Consider the following 15935-nt stretch of genomic DNA (forward strand, 5'->3'; position numbering starts at 1 on the left):
TCTCGGAGGATGTGTTGGTAACATTCTTTATTCATGGCTGTGTTCTTAGACAAAATTGTGAGTGAGCCCACTCCCTTGGCTGAGAAGTAACCCCACACATGAATGGTCTCAGGATGCTTTACTGTTGGCATGACACAGGACTGATGGTAGGGCTCACCTTGTCTTCCCCGGACAAGCTTTTTTCCGGATGCCCCAAACAATTGGAAAGGGGATTCATCAGAGAAAATGACTTTACTCCAGTCCTCAGCAGTCCAATCCCTTTGCAGAATATCAGTCTGTCCCTAATGTTTTTCCTGGAGAGAAGTGGCTTCTTTGCTGCCCTTCTTGACACCAGGCCATCCTCCAAAAGTCTTTGCCTCACTGTGCGTGCAGATGCACTCACACCTGCCTCCTGCCATTCCTGAGCAAGCTCTGTACTGGTGGTGCCCCGATCCCGCAGCTGAATCAACTTTAGGAGACGGTCCTGGCGTTTGCTGGACTTTCTTGGGCGCCATAAAGCCTTCTTCACAACAATTGAACCGCTCTCCTTGAAGTTCTTCATGATCCGATAAATGGTTGATTCAGGTGCAATCTTACTGGCAGCAATATCCTTGCATGTGAAGCCCTTTGTGAAGCACTTTTTGTGCAAAGCAATGATGACGGCACATGTTTCCTTGAAGGTAACCATGGTTGACAGAGGAAGAACAATGATTCCAAGAACCACCCTCCTTTTGAAGCTTCCAGTCTGTTATTTGAACTCAATCAGCATGACAGAGTGATCTCCAGCCTTGTCCTCGTCAACACACACCTGTGTTAACGAGAGAATCACTGACATGATGTCAGCTGGTGCTTTTGTGGCAGGGCTGAAATGCAGTGGAAATATTTTGGGGGGGATTCAGTTCATTTGCATGGCAAAGACGGACTTTGCAATTAATTCCAATTCATCTGATCATTCTTCATAACATTCTGGAGTACATGGAAATTGCCATCATACAAAATGAGGCAGCAGACTTTGTGAAAATTAATATTTGTGTTATTCTCAAAACTTTTGGCCATGACATAGTCAATGGTAGTCTTTGAGGGGACTCCTAAGGTAGGCACACCTACAGTCCATCTCTTGGCTGTAGTACTGTTCCCAAAACTTTTTATAGTCCCGTACCCCTTCAAACATTCAACCTCTAGCACCAGGGTCAGCACACTCTCAAATGTTTGTTTTTGACATCATTGTAAGCCTGCCACACACACACTATACGATACATTTATTAGACATAAGAATGAGTGTGAGTTTTTGTCACAACCAGGCTTGTGGGAAGTGACAAAGAGCTCTTATTGGACCAGGGCACAAATAATAATATATATAAAACCTTATTTGTTCATCAAAAATATTGAATAACTCACCACAGGTTAATGAGAAGGGTATGATTGAAAGGACGTCCATAACTCTGCAATGTTGGAAGTATTGGAGAGAGTCTCAGTCTTACATAATTTTCTACGCAGTCTGAAAATCCACTCTCACATAGGTAGGTGGTTTCAAAGGGCACCAGTGTCTTAGCAGCGCAATTTGCCAAGTCAAGAAACTCTGAGCGCAGCCCTATCCAGAAATCTGGCAGTGGCTTGTTATTAAATTACATTTTCACAGAACTGCTTGTTGCAATTTCTATGACACTCTCTTGTTCAGATATCAGTAAGTGGAATGGAGGCAGGGCATGAAAGGGAAAACAAATCCAGTTGTTTGTGTCATCCGTTTCGGGAAAGTACCTGTGTGAAAGTATCTGTGTAAAAGTACATGTGTAATTGTGCACCCAACTCACTCAGGTGCTTCGCTATATCACATTTGACATTGTCCGTTAGATTGAGTTCATTTGCACACAAAAAATCCTACAATGATGGAAAGACCTGTGTGTTGTCCTTGTTAATGCAGACAGAGAAGAGCTCCAACTTCTTAGTCACAGCCTCAATTTTGTCCCGCAAATTGAATATAGTTGGAGAGTCCCTGTAACCCTAGATTCAGATCATTCAAGGGTGAAAAAACATCACCCAGAGAGACCAGCCGTGTGAGAAACTTGTCATCATTCTGGCGGTCAGACAAGTGAAAATTGTGTGTGTCTCCCTGTCATGACTTTTGCACCATCAGTACAGCTACCAACACATCTTGACTTCGATTGTCCATTTGTTGTCACAAAGCTATCCAGTACTTTAAAAATATCCTCTCCTGCTGTCCTGGTTTCCAGTGGTTTGCAGAAGAGGATGTCTTCCTTAATTGACCCCCCACAAAACATAACGGACATATACCAGGAGCTGTGCCAGGCCCGCCACGTCTGTTGACTCATCCAGCTGTAACGCATACAATTCACTGGCTTGTATGCAAAGCAGTAATTGTTTCAAAACATCTCCTGCCATGTCACTGATGCATCGTGAAACAGTGTTGTTTGATGAAGGAATTGTCTGTATAGTTTATTTGGCCTTTTCCCCCAGCATTGTCCCAGCCATATCCTCAGCAGCAGGAAGAATTAAGTCCTCCACAATAGTATGGGGCTTGCCTGTCCTAGCAACTCGCTAGCTCACCATATAAGATGCTTATAGCCCCTTCTTATTATTGGTATCTGTTGATTTTATACGTCTTACTACTTGAAAGACGTCATAATTCTCGCTCAAAAAACTCCTGTAGCTTATTTTTTTTAAAATTGGCATGTCTTGTTTCTAAATGTCTGTGCAAGAGTGTCGGTGCAGTAGCTTGGTGCTTTCCCGGGTAAGGGGGCAGTAGCTTGGTGCCTTCCCGGGTAAGGGGCAGTAGCTTGGTGCCTTCCCGGGTAAGGGGGCAGTTGCTTGGTGCCTTCCCGGGTAAGGGGGCAGTAGCTTGGTGCCTTCCCGGGTAAGGGGGCAGTAGCTTGGCGCTTTCCCGGGCCAGGGGGCAGTAGCTTGGTGCCTTCCCGGGTAAGGGGGCAGTAGCTTGGTGCCTTCCCGGGTAAGGGGGCCGTAGCTTGGTCCTTTCCCGGGTAAGGGGGCAGTAGCTTGGTGCTTTCCCGGGTAAGGGGGCAGTAGCTTGGTGCTTTCCCGGGTAAGGGGGCAGTAGCTTGCTGCTTTCCCGGGTAACGGGCAGTAGCTCTTCAGCTGCATCAGATTCACAACTGTCAGTGTCCGTGCTAGCTGGGCTAACAACACATGTAGAATTACTGATGCTAGTATTGGATGTGCTTGTGGAAGCAGATCAACTTGTGTCATCGACAGGTGCAGGTGTAGCTGGTATTTGTCTGTATGGACGCGGGCCATACTAAATGGACTGTTTGAAAATGTGAAGAAATAAAAATGACAAATATTTAAAATCTGAATCACGTTTTTATTTGGCGTACCCCCAACGGCATTGCGCATACTCCTGTTTGGGAATACCTGCTGTAGATTACTTTATCACTGACCTCAACCCCGAGTCTCTCAGAGCGTTCACAGTCAGTCACCTGACACCCCTATCAGATCACAGCAAAATCACAATCTACTTGAACAGAGAAATACTCTATCTTGAGGCATCAAAGCCAAAGGAACGGAATAATATTAAGAAATGGTATAGATGTAAGGAAAGTTGTGTGGAAACCTACCAAAAAACAAATTCAATCCCTTTTAGACAACTTCCTGGACAAAACGCTTCACTGTAATAGTGAAGGTGTAACCTTGCAGTAGAAAACCTAACCAGTGTATTTAACCTGTCAGCTTCCCTATCAAATCTAAAAATGTAAATCATTTGATTAAGAATGCAAAAACTCAAGAAAGAAATTGAGAAACCTATCTAACCAAAAACATAGAGACTCACTAAAACAATAAAGAAATACACTACGGAAAAAGAAGGAACAGCATGTCAGAAATCAGCTCAATGTAATTGAAGAATCCATAGACTCTAACCACTTCTGGGAAAATTGGAAAACACTAAACAAACAACAACACAAAGAATTATCTATCCATAATGGAGATGTATGGGTAAACCACTTCTCCAATCTTGTTTGCTCTATAACAAATTAAAAAACAGCAAACCCATACACATGATCAAATATAAAGCTTATAAGGAACTGTTAAAAACTACCAGAACTCACTAGATTATCCAACTATATTGAATGAACTACAGGACAAAATACAAACCCTGGCATCTTCCCCAATATTTGGAACAAAGGACTGATCACCCCAATCCACAGAAATTAAGACAAATTTCACCCCAACAACTACCGTGGGATATGCATTAACAGCAACCTTGGGAAAATCCTCTACACTATCATTAACAGCAGACTCAGTGAAAACAATGTACTGAGCAAATGTCAAATGGTCTTTTTACCAAATTACTGTACGACAGACCACGTCATCACATTGCACACCCAAATGGACAAACAAAGAAACAAAACAAAGCCACATGCATTGTTGATTCCAAAAAAGCTTTTGACACATTTTGGATCATGAGCGTCTGCTATACAAATTGATGGAAAGTGGTGTTGGGGGAAAAACATACGACATTATAAAATCCACACACATTTCTTTCCACGGGGCCGTGGGGTGAGACAGTCTTCAACATAAAAATCACTGAATTGGCGAGGGCACTAGAAGAGTATGCAGCACCCGGCCTCACCCTACTAGAATCTGAAGTCAAATGTTTACTGTTTGCTGATGATCTGGTGCTTCTGTCCCCAACCAAGGAGGGCCTACAACAGCACCTAGATCTTCTGCACAGATTCTGTCAGACCTGGGACCTGACAGTAAATCTCAACTCTGAAAAAGGTCAATTTGCCAGGATCATAAATACAAATTCCATCTAGACACCGTTGCCCTAGAGCACACAAAACACTATACATATCTCGGCCTAAACATCAGCGCAACAGGTAACTTCCACAAAGCTGTGAACGATCTGAGAGACAAGGCAAGAAGGGTCTTCAATGCCATCTAAAGGAAAATAAAAATCTATATACCAACTAAAACCTGGCTAAAAATAGAACCCACTGCCCTTCATGGTTGTGAAAACAAAAAGATAATTACTTGACACATTGGAAAGAATTAACAAAAAAACTGAGCAAACTAGAATGATATTTGGCCCTAATCAGAGAGCACACAGTGGCAGAATACCTGACCCAAAGGAAAGCTTTGACTATGTACAGACTCAGTGAACATAGCCTTGCTATTGAGAAAGGCCGCCATAGGCAGACCTGGCTCTCAAGAGAAGACAGGCTATGTGCTCACTGCCCACAAAATGAGGTGGAAACTGAGCTGCACTTCCTAACCTCCTGTCCAATTTATGACCATATTAGAGACACATATTTCCCTCAGATTACACAGATCAACAAAGAATTTGAAAACAAACCCGATTTTGATAAACTCCCATATCTACTGGGTGAAATACCACAGTGTGCCATCACAGCAAGATTTGTGACCTGTTGCCACAAGAAAAGGCCAACCAGTGAAGAACAAACACCACTGTAAATACAACCCATATTTATGTTTATTTATTTTCCCTTTTGTACTTTAACTATTTGCACATAACACAATATTTGAAATGTCTTTATTCTTTTGGAACTTTTGTGAGTTTTATGTTTACTGTACATTTTTATTATTTATTTCACTTTTGTTTATTATCTACTTCACTTGCTTTGGCAATGTTAACATATGTTTCCCATGCCAATAAAGCCCTTGAATTGAATTTGAGAGAGAGAGAGAGAGAGAGAGAGAGAGAGAGAGAGAGAGAGAGAGAGAACGGGAGGAGGGGGGGACTACTTCATCATGTATGGCTCGCCGCCGGCCCTTCATCATACACTGCTAGTCCCCCTCTTCCCCCCCAGCACTGAAACTCAATTCACCCATATCGCGTCCATTACGGCCTGATTCATACTCTGCTCACCGGGGGCCTGCCACAGACATCCATCTTGTCTCCATGTCGGAGCGAGGGAGGAAGGGAAGGAAGGTTGCCTGGCAGATCTAGGGCCACGCTAGATGGAGTAGACGCTATCCTATCAAGCCATCCGACCGCACCAGTAAAAACATCAGGCAGCTTTAACGGTGCCGAGCTGCACTAGAAAAAACTATTTTATCTACCTGTCTACACAGACAGGACAGGGCTTTTTTCAACTAACTCCCTCACTTTCCACCCCCTCCTTTCCCCCTTCATTCCCTTCCTCTCTACCTCCATCATGTGGGACTTTTATGGTTTGTCCTTCCAAGTGATGTCCTCTATTTATCTTCCTCTATTCCGCTCTCTCTCTCTCTCTCTCTCTCTCTATTACTCTCTCTCTTTCTCAATTTCAATTCAATTTAAAGGGTTTTATTGGCATGGGAAACATATGTTTACATTGCCAAAGCAAGGAAAATATATTGTAAACAAAAGTGAAATAAACCATTAAAAAACAGTAAACTTTACACTCAGAAAAGATCCAAAAGAATAAAGACATTTCAAATGTCTCTATCTTTCTCTCTCCTCCCCTCTCTCTATTCCTCTCTCTCTCTATTCCTCTCTCTCTCTATTCCTCTCTCTCTCTATTCATCTCTCTCTCTATATCTCTCTCTCTCTATTCCTCTCTCTCTCTCCTCCCCTCTCTCTATTCCTCTCTCTCTCGATTCCTCTCTCTCTCGATTCCTCTCTCTCTCTATTCCTCTCTCTCTCTATTCCTCTCTCTCTATTCCTCTCTCTCTCTATTCCTCTCTCTCTATTCCTCTCTCTCTCGATTCCTCTCTCTCTCTATTCCTCTCTCTCTCTATTCCTCTCTCTCTCTATTCCTCTCTCTCTATTCCTCTCTCTCTCTATTCCTCTCTCTCTATTCCTCTCTCTCTCGATTCCTCTCTCTCTCTATTCCTCTCTCTCTATTCCTCTCTCTCTCTATTCCTCTCTCTCTATTCCTCTCTCTCTCGATTCCTCTCTCTCTCTATTCCTCTCTCTCTATTCCTCTCTCTCTATTCCTCTCTCTCTCGATTCCTCTCTCTCTCTATTCCTCTCTCTCTATTCCTCTCTCTCTCTATTCCTCTCTCTCTATTCCTCTCTCTCTCTATTCCTCTCTCTCTATTCCTCTCTCTCTCTATTCCTCTCTCTCTCTATTCCTCTCTCTCTATTCCTCTCTCTCTCTATTCCTCTCTCTCTATTCATCTCTCTCTCTATTCCTCTCTCTCTATTCCTCTCTCTCTCGATTCCTCTCTCTCTCGATTCCTCTCTCTCTCTATTCCTCTCTCTCTCTATTCCTCTCTCTCTCTATTCCTCTCTCTCTATTCCTCTCTCTCTCTATTCCTCTCTCTCTCTATTCCTCTCTCTCTATTCCTCTCTCTCTCTATTCCTCTCTCTCTCTATTCATCTCTCTCTCTATTCCTCTCTCTCTCTATTCCTCTCTCTCTATTCCTCTCTCTCTCTATTCCTCTCTCTCTCTATTCCTCTCTCTCTATTCCTCTCTCTCTCTATTCCTCTCTCTCTCTATTCATCTCTCTCTCTATATCTCTCTCTCTCTATTCCTCTCTCTCTATTCCTCTCTCTCTCTATTCCTCTCTCTCTCTATTCCTCTCTCTCTCTATTCCTCTCTCTCTCTATTCCTCTCTCTCTATTCCTCTCTCTCTCTATTCCTCTCTCTCTCTATTCCTCTCTCTCTATTCCTCTCTCTCTCTATTCCTCTCTCTCTCTATTCCTCTCTCTCTCTATTCCTCTCTCTCTATTCCTCTCTCTCTCTATTCCTCTCTCTCTCTATTCCTCTCTCTCTCTATTCCTCTCTCTCTCTATTCCTCTCTCTCTCTATTCCTCTCTCTCTATTCCTCTCTCTCTCTATTCCTCTCTCTCTCTATTCCTCTCTCTCTATTCCTCTCTCTCTCTATTCCTCTCTCTCTCTATTCATCTCTCTCTCTATTCCTCTCTCTCTCTATTCCTCTCTCTCTCTATATCTCTCTCTCTCTATTCCTCTCTCTCTCTATTCCTCTCTCTCTATTCCTCTCTCTCTCGATTCCTCTCTCTCTCTATTCCTCTCTCTCTATTCCTCTCTCTCTCTATTCCTCTCTCTCTCTATTCCTCTCTCTCTATTCCTCTCTCTCTCTATTCCTCTCTCTCTCTATTCATCTCTCTCTCTATTCCTCTCTCTCTCTATTCCTCTCTCTCTCTATTCCTCTCTCTCTCTATTCATCTCTCTCTCTATATCTCTCTCTCTCTATTCCTCTCTCTCTCTATATCTCTCTCTCTCTATTCCTCTCTCTCTATTCCTCTCTCTCTCGATTCCTCTCTCTCTCTATTCCTCTCTCTCTATTCCTCTCTCTCTATATTCCTCTCTCTCTCTATTCCTCTCTCTCTCTATTCCTCTCTTTCTCTATTCCTCTCTCTTCATTCCTTTCTCTCCTCCTCTCTCTCTCTCCTCATATCTCTCTCTCATCCTCCTCTCCCTCTCTCTCTCTCTCTCCTCCTCTCCCTCTCTCTCCTCCTCTCTCTCTCTCTCTCCTCCTCTCTCTCTCTCTCTCCCCTCCTCTCTCTCTCTCTCTCCTCCTCTCTCTCTCTCTCCTCCTCCTCTCTCTCTCTCTCCCCTCCTCTCTCTCTCTCTCTCTCTCTCCTCCTCTCTCTCTATTCCTCTCTCCCTATACCTCTCCCTCTCTATTCCTCTCTCTCTATTCCCCTCTCTCTCTATTTCTCTCTCTCCTCCTCTCTCTCTATTCCCCTCTCTCTCTCCCCCTCTCACTCTATTCCTCGTTCTCCTCCTCTCACTCTATTCCTCTCTCTCTATTCCTCTTTCTCCTCCTATCACTCTATTCCTCTCTCTCCTCCTCTCTCTCTATTCCTCTCTCTCTATTTCTCTCTCTATTCCTCTCTCTCTATTCCTCTCTCTCTATCCCTCTCTCTCTATTCCTCTCACTCCTCCTCTCTCTCTATTCCTCTCTCTCTATGTCTCCCTCTCCTCCTCTCTCTTTCCTCCTCTCTCTCTATTCCTCTCTCTCTATGTCTCTCTCTCTATTCCTCTCTCTCTATGTCTCTCTCTATTCCTCTCGCTCTATTTTTCTCTCTCCTCCTCTCTCTCCTCCTCTCTCTCTCTCCTCCTCTCTCTGTTCCTCTCTCACTCCTCCTTTCTCTCTATTTATTTCTCTCCTCCTCTCTTTCTGTTCCTCTCTCTCTATTCCTCTCTCTCTCCTCCTCTCACTTTATTCCTCTCTCTCCTCCTTTCTCTCTATTCATCTCTCTATTCCTCTCTATATATTCTTCTCTCTCCTCCTCTCTCTCTATCTCCTCCTTTCTCTCTATTCATCTCTCTATCTCCTCCTCTCTCTCTATTCATCTCTCTATCTCCTCCTCTCTCTCTATTCCTCTCACTCCTCCTCTCTCTCTGTTCCTCTCTCTCTATGTCTCTCTCTCCTCTCTCTCTCCTCCTCTCTCTCTATTCCTCTCTCTCTATGTCTCTCTCTCTATTCCTCTCTCTCTATTCCTCTCTCTCTATTCCTCTCGCTCTATTTTCTCTCTCCTCCTCTCTCTCCTCCTCTCTCTCCTCCTCTCTCTCTCTCCTCCTCTCTCTATTCCTCTTTCTGTGTTCCTCTCTCACTCCTCCTTTCTCTCTATTTATTTCTCTCCTCTCTTTCTGTTCATCTCTCTCTCCTCCTTTCTCTCTATTCATCTCTCTCCTCCTCTCTCTATCTCCTCCTCTCTCTCTATTCATCTCTCTATCTCCTCCTCTCTCTCTATTGATCTCTCTATCTCCTCCTCTCTCTCTATTCATCTCTCTATCTCCTCCTCTCTCTCTATTGATCTCTCTATCTCCTCCTCTCTCTCTATTCATCTCTCTATCTCCTCCTCTCTCTCTACTCCTCTCTATCTCCTCCTCTCTCTCTACTCCTCTCTATCTCCTCCTCTCTCTCTACTCCTCTCTATCTCCTCCTTTCTCTCTACTCCTCTCTATCTCCTCCTTTCTCTCTATTCATCTCTCTCCTCCTCTCTCTATCTCCTCCTCTCTCTCTATTCATCTCTCTATCTCCTCTCTCTCTATTGATCTCTCTATCTCCTCCTCTCTCTCTATTCATCTCTCTATCTCCTCCTCTCTCTCTATTGATCTCTCTATCTCCTCCTCTCTCTCTATTAATCTCCCTATCTCCTCCTCTCTCTCTACTCCTCTCTATCTCCTCCTCTCTCTCTACTCCTCTCTATCTCCTCCTCTCTCTCTACTCCTCTCTATCTCCTCCTTTCTCTCTACTCCTCTCTATCTCCTCCTCTCTCTCTATTCATCTCTCTATCTCCTCCTCTCTCTCTATTGATCTCTCTATCTCCTCCTCTCTCTCTATTCATCTCTCTATCTCCTCCTCTCTCTCTACTCCTCTCTATCTCCTCCTCTCTATCTCCTCCTCTCTCTCTCCTCCTCTCTATCTCCTCCTCTCTATCTCCTCCTCTCTCTCTACTCCTCTCTATCTCCTCCTCTCTATCTCCTCCTCTCTCTCTACTCCTCTCTATCTCCTCCTCTCTCTCTACTCCTCTCTATCTCCTCCTCTCTCTCTCCTCCTCTCTATCTCCTCCTCTCTCTCTCCTCCTCTCTATCTCCTCCTCTCTCTCTACTCCTCTCTATCTCCTCCTCTCTCTCTACTCCTCTCTATCTCCTCCTCTCTATCTCCTCCTCTCTCTCTACTCCTCTCTATCTCCTCCTCTCTCTCTACTCCTCTCTATCTCCTCCTCTCTATCTCCTCCTCTCTATCTCCTCCTCTCTCTCTATTCCTCTCTCTTTTGGTTTTGCTGTGTAATGGAAGACTTGGAGCAGTTCACTGCTAGGTTTGGAGAAGGCTACAGTAGGTGTCTGGATTCAGTGTACTGTTCCTCACAAACCATGTTCCCCCAGCCCCAAGGTCCTCATAAACCATGTTCCCCCAGACCCAGGGTCCTCATAAACCATGTTCCCCCCCAGACCCAGGGTCCCCATAAACCATGTTCCCCCAGACCCAAGGTCCTCATAAACCATGTTCCCCCAGACCCAGGGTCCCCATAAACCATGTTCCCCCAGACCCAAGGTCCTCATAAACCATGTTCCCCCAGACCCAAGGTCCTCACAAACCATGTTCCCCCAGACCCAAGGTCCTCATAAACCATGTTCCCCCAGACCCAAGGTCCTCACAAACCATGTTCCCCCAGACCCAAGGTCCTCATAAACCATGTTCCCCCCCAGACCCAGGGTCCTCATAAACCATGTTCCCCCCAGACCCAGGGTCCTCATAAACCATGTTCCCCCAGACACAGGGTCCTCATAAACCATGTTCCCCCCAGACCCAGGGTCCTCATAAACCATGTTCCCCCAGACCCAAGGTCCTCACAAACCATGTTCCCCCAGATCCAGGGTCCTCACAAACCATGTTCCCCCAGACCCAAGGTCCTCATAAACCATGTTCCCCCAGACCCAAGGTCCTCACAATCCATGTTCCCCCAGATCCAGGGTCCTCACAAACCATGTTCCCCCAGACCCAAGGTCCTCATAAACCATGTTCCCCCAGACCCAAGGTCCTCATAAACCATGTTCCCCCAGACCCAGGGTCCTCATAAACCATGTTCCCCCAGACCTAGGGTCCTCACAAACCATGTTCCCCCAGATCCAGGGTCCTCACAAACCATGTTCCCCCAGACCCAAGGTCCTCATAAACCATGTTCCCCCAGACCCAAGGTCCTCATAAACCATGTTCCCCCAGACCCAAGGTCCTCACAAACCATGTTCCCCCAGACCCAAGGTCCTCACAAACCATGTTCCCCCATTCCCAAGGTCCTCATAAACCATGTTCCCCCAGACCCAAGTTCCTCATAAACTATGTTCCCCCAGACCCAAGGTCCTCACAAACCATGTTCCCCCAGACCCAAGGTCCTCATAAACCATGTTCCCCCCAGACCGAGGTCCTCACAAACCATGTTCTCCCCAAACCCAAGGTCCTCACAAACATGCCAGTAGGCCGGCCTGACAGCCATTCCAAACAACATGGCACCATTGTGTCAGAGCCAGCTAGGCAAACACACAGGACACACACAACAAACACACGTTACCACATGGACAGATTTTATGTACAACAGCCTTGTGACAAAAAGGCCCTAGTCCCTGTGTGTGTCAAGGCTGCTAATGGACACAAAAAAGTGAACAGGTTATATGAGACAACAAAGAGGGCGAATGATAGATGGAGCAGAGTAGACTCGTCTGCCTGTCTGTCTGTCTTTCTGACAGCAAGCAGCCAATTACTGATGAAAGTGGTGGGATGAGCCCTGCCAGACCACAGCTTTCCATTAGCACATGCCAGCCAACCATGTGTGTGTGTGTGTGTGTGTGTGTGTGTGTGTGTGTGTGTGTGTGTGTGTGTGTGTGTGTGTGTGTGTGTAAGGGGGGCTCAGGGGGTCTGCTGGATCCTTTTCACGCTCACACACAAGCGATAAATAACCAGCCGATTCCTTTCCCGCAGTTGAGCACATGGAATTGCAATGAGTTGGGGGAGACAGCCAGTCAACACGAGACCAGCCGATACGTGCAGCCGTGCGCACAGCAGAGTGGAGCTCCAGCGCGGACTCATACGCGCTCATCTCACCACGCGCACCGAATCAGTAACTCCGGCCAAGCACTCGAAAGCTCACCAGTCTCCATCTTTAAAAAGGACAGATACCTGATCTCATTCCATGAAATGACGCACCTATTATTCTTCTTACACAGTAATATCACAACCACTCCTTTCCTGTAAACCAATAGCATCACTCGACCAAATAGTAATAGGATCAAGTCATGTGAATTAGTGTCAGTAAGTCACCCACAGAAGTGGGATAAGTGGTAACTGGCAGTAGCGTTGGCACGTCTGCCTGCTTGGCCATGCCCGTGTGTGCTCACTGTACCACTGCCAGCCCTGCGGATGACTTCATTCTAATGAATGAGTGGTTTGCCTTCATGTCGAGCGCGACATGCCACAATGACACAGACAAATACAGGGGATTTCCCCCACCAGCTTTCCAGCAACATCACATGCTCCATTCGGATCACTGGTGAGAGTGGATTTCCAACCAAAAGCACTAGTGGTATGTATGGTATGGTATGCGTTCACTAGGTTACCACACACACACACACACAAACACCCACTCTTCCCCCATGCAGCCTTGCTTATCACCCTCACGCGAACATCTTCGCGGCTCGCTGTTGATAATATATTCTGCATCGCAATCGGGAGTTGGTTCTCGTACCAACAGGCTGAAAACACCAAGTAATCTGACAGATGCGGATGCATTATTTAAGATCAAGTCTCTTGTTATTAGTTACGAGTCCTACTTCTATGCCTAAATTGCCCCGCGCCTTCTCAAATCGCACCTGGCAGACGTGCAATTTTGTGTGGGAGCTCTCAGGTTGGTTGCCATCCTTTAGGAATAAACCAAACAGAGCGAATGACAGACGGCGCTCCGCATTCAATACACGAAACACGGAAAATACAAACCGTTATAATGTTATTCAAATAGCGTCTTGTGCTTAAAACCAAATTATACTACTATTATAGCCTACCATGCAATCAAGGTGCTATGATCAATTTATATAACCAATAAAAACAATCAAATAACATGAAGAATGCAGACTTGTCTCCAACAAGACATCGCTTGTCATTAATTGCAGCATAACACTGTTACAATCGGCAAGCGAGATGCAACCAAGAGCCGTTAAAGCCAGAGAAGAGCTAGAAAAACGAAATAGTATACCGGGGGTTGGAAAATAGCGCACACGGGTGGAATCATGGTCACAGACGCGTCCATAGCAGCCTGTCTCCCTCTACACAGTGCTGCCTGCTGGTGTGATCAACTTGAAAATGTTTTCATGACAGGCTGCATGGGGAGACATGTGAGCGCCGCAGCTCGAGCTCCGGAGCACCAGCAGCATATAAGTGATGATTTACAAATACTAGTCTGCTACAATACAAGTCAAGACAGTTATACAGTAAAGTAAAGAAAAAGCAGCAAATCACCTGCTGCCAGTTCTCCTCCAGCGAAGGCATTGCAGAGAAATAGCCAGTGTCATGCACGAGTTGGAGTTCCTGAAAAATACTGTAATTCGCCAACACGTCCATGTTGATGCAAGATTTGAAAGTAATTTACTTTGATCCACCGGAAGAAATACAACCCCACTTTTGTATGGTTAGGGGTTAACAAAAAAAATGTCTTCAGATCCTCCTCTGTGCGTCTGTCCATGCACCAGAAAGTATGGCGCTATATACCACTGGAACTAAATAACACACCGAAGAACCACTATAAACAATAGAAAAAGAAGAGTTTAATATTATGTCTCTGAATTGCGATCCTTTTTTCTCTGGCGCTAACTCTCAGGTCTTCAGTCCAGGAGTGGAATGCCAACTCGGTGACATGAAACGTCCATCTATTTCCGCATTGCCAGATTGCAATATTCGCTCTATAAATTCCAGGTTGGTTTTTCCGCTGCCTGCAGTAGCTTCATCAGGCGAATGGGAGAGTAGCTCGGGCTAGCTGTCTAGTGAGCGGAGCGAGCAAGCGACTCGGACGGGGGAGTGGTTTGTTGTCAATCAATTCCGTGCGTGACCATATAAGGTAAATAGGGTTTGATGATCTCACTGGCGTCCAATTAAGGCGGCGCTAAAATAGGTAAAAGGGAGGAGTTAGAATGAATGGCGAGCCGCTATTGGCTTTGTGTAGCTGTCACTCTAGTCATACATAGCAGTGAAAGGTGAGCTATTTTTAGATGGCTATATAAATGCTGCAGCATACTTCCTTCACTCAGTTGAAGTCTGTGGCCGAACGGGAAGCATACACAAACCTTCCAGGCTTCAAAATAACTTATTTTAAACACATGTAATAGTGCTAAAACGTGTTTTCACTGTAATTCGTTAAACATTTTTCGAATATAGTTTTAAGGAAGAAACGTCCGGACATGAGACCGATAGGGACTCTGGGGCTGTGATGTAACAGCTTTCCCAACACAACACAGCTCCGAGGCGACTTCTCTTGTGGTTTGAGGTTGCAGGCTTTTACTGGAAACCGGCTGTGTAATACAGAACTCAACGTGTGGACTATCTATTCTACAGAGTAATACAGAACTCAACGTGTGGACTATCTATTCTACAGAGCCTTCAGAAAGTATTCACACCCCTTGACTTCTTCCACATTTTGTTGTGTTACAGCCTCCATTTAAAATTGGTTCAATGTAGATTATTTTGTCACTGGCCAACACACAATACCCCATAATGTCAAAGTGGAATTATGTTTTTTGAGATTTTTACAAATTCATTAAAAATGAAAAGCTGAAATGTCTTGAGTCAACTAGTATTCAACCCTTTAGTTATGTGAAGTCTAAATAGTTCAGGAGTAAAGATTTGCTTAACAAGTCACATAATAAGTTGCATGGACACACTGCACCCAACAGTAGTGTTTAACATGATTTTTGAATGGCTACCTCATCTCTGTACCCCACACATACAATTATATGTAAGGTCCCTCAGTTGAGCAGGGAATTTCAAACACAGATTCAACCACAAAGACCAGCAAGGCTTTCCAATGTCTCGCAAAGAAGGGCACATATTGGTTGATGGGTGAACCCCCCCCCCCCAAAAAAAAAAACACAGACACTGAATAGCCCTTTGAGTATGGTGAAGTTATTAATAACTCTTTGGATGGTGTGTCAATACACCCAGTCATCACAAAGATACAGGCATCTTGTCTAACTCAGTTCCCGGAGAGGAAGGAAACCGCTCATGGATTTCACCATGAGGCCAATGGTGACTTTAAAACAGTTACAGAATTTAGTGGCTGTGATAGGAGAACACTGAGGATGTATAAACAATATTGAAGTACTCCACAATGCTAACCTAATTGACAGAGTGAAAAGAAGGAAGCTTGTACCGAATAAAATTATTCCAAAACATGCATCCTGTTTTCAACAAGCCACTAAAATAATTCTGCAAAAAATGTGGCAAAGCAATTCACTTTTTGTCCTGAATACAAAGTGTTATGTTTGGGGAAAATCCAATACAACACATTACTGAGTACC

General features: G+C 44.9%; 1 protein-coding gene across 1 annotated transcript in view; it reads right to left on the reverse strand.

Moving 5' to 3' along the window:
- The window catches only part of klf7b (Kruppel-like factor 7b), a 139685-nt gene extending 125256 nt beyond the window's left edge, over nucleotides 1–14429 (reverse strand). The window contains exon 1 of the mRNA XM_021579706.3: nucleotides 13885–14429. Coding sequence (XP_021435381.1) covers nucleotides 13885–13986 — 102 coding nt within the window. The 5' untranslated portion in view covers nucleotides 13987–14429. The remainder of the gene's footprint in view (nucleotides 1–13884) is intronic.
- Between the last annotated feature and the right edge of the window lie 1506 nt (nucleotides 14430–15935).

Source organism: Oncorhynchus mykiss, chromosome 22, assembly GCF_057628025.1.
Source record: "Oncorhynchus mykiss isolate SJ-2025 chromosome 22, ASM5762802v1, whole genome shotgun sequence".
In the NCBI taxonomy this organism is placed as follows: domain Eukaryota; kingdom Metazoa; phylum Chordata; class Actinopteri; order Salmoniformes; family Salmonidae; genus Oncorhynchus; species Oncorhynchus mykiss.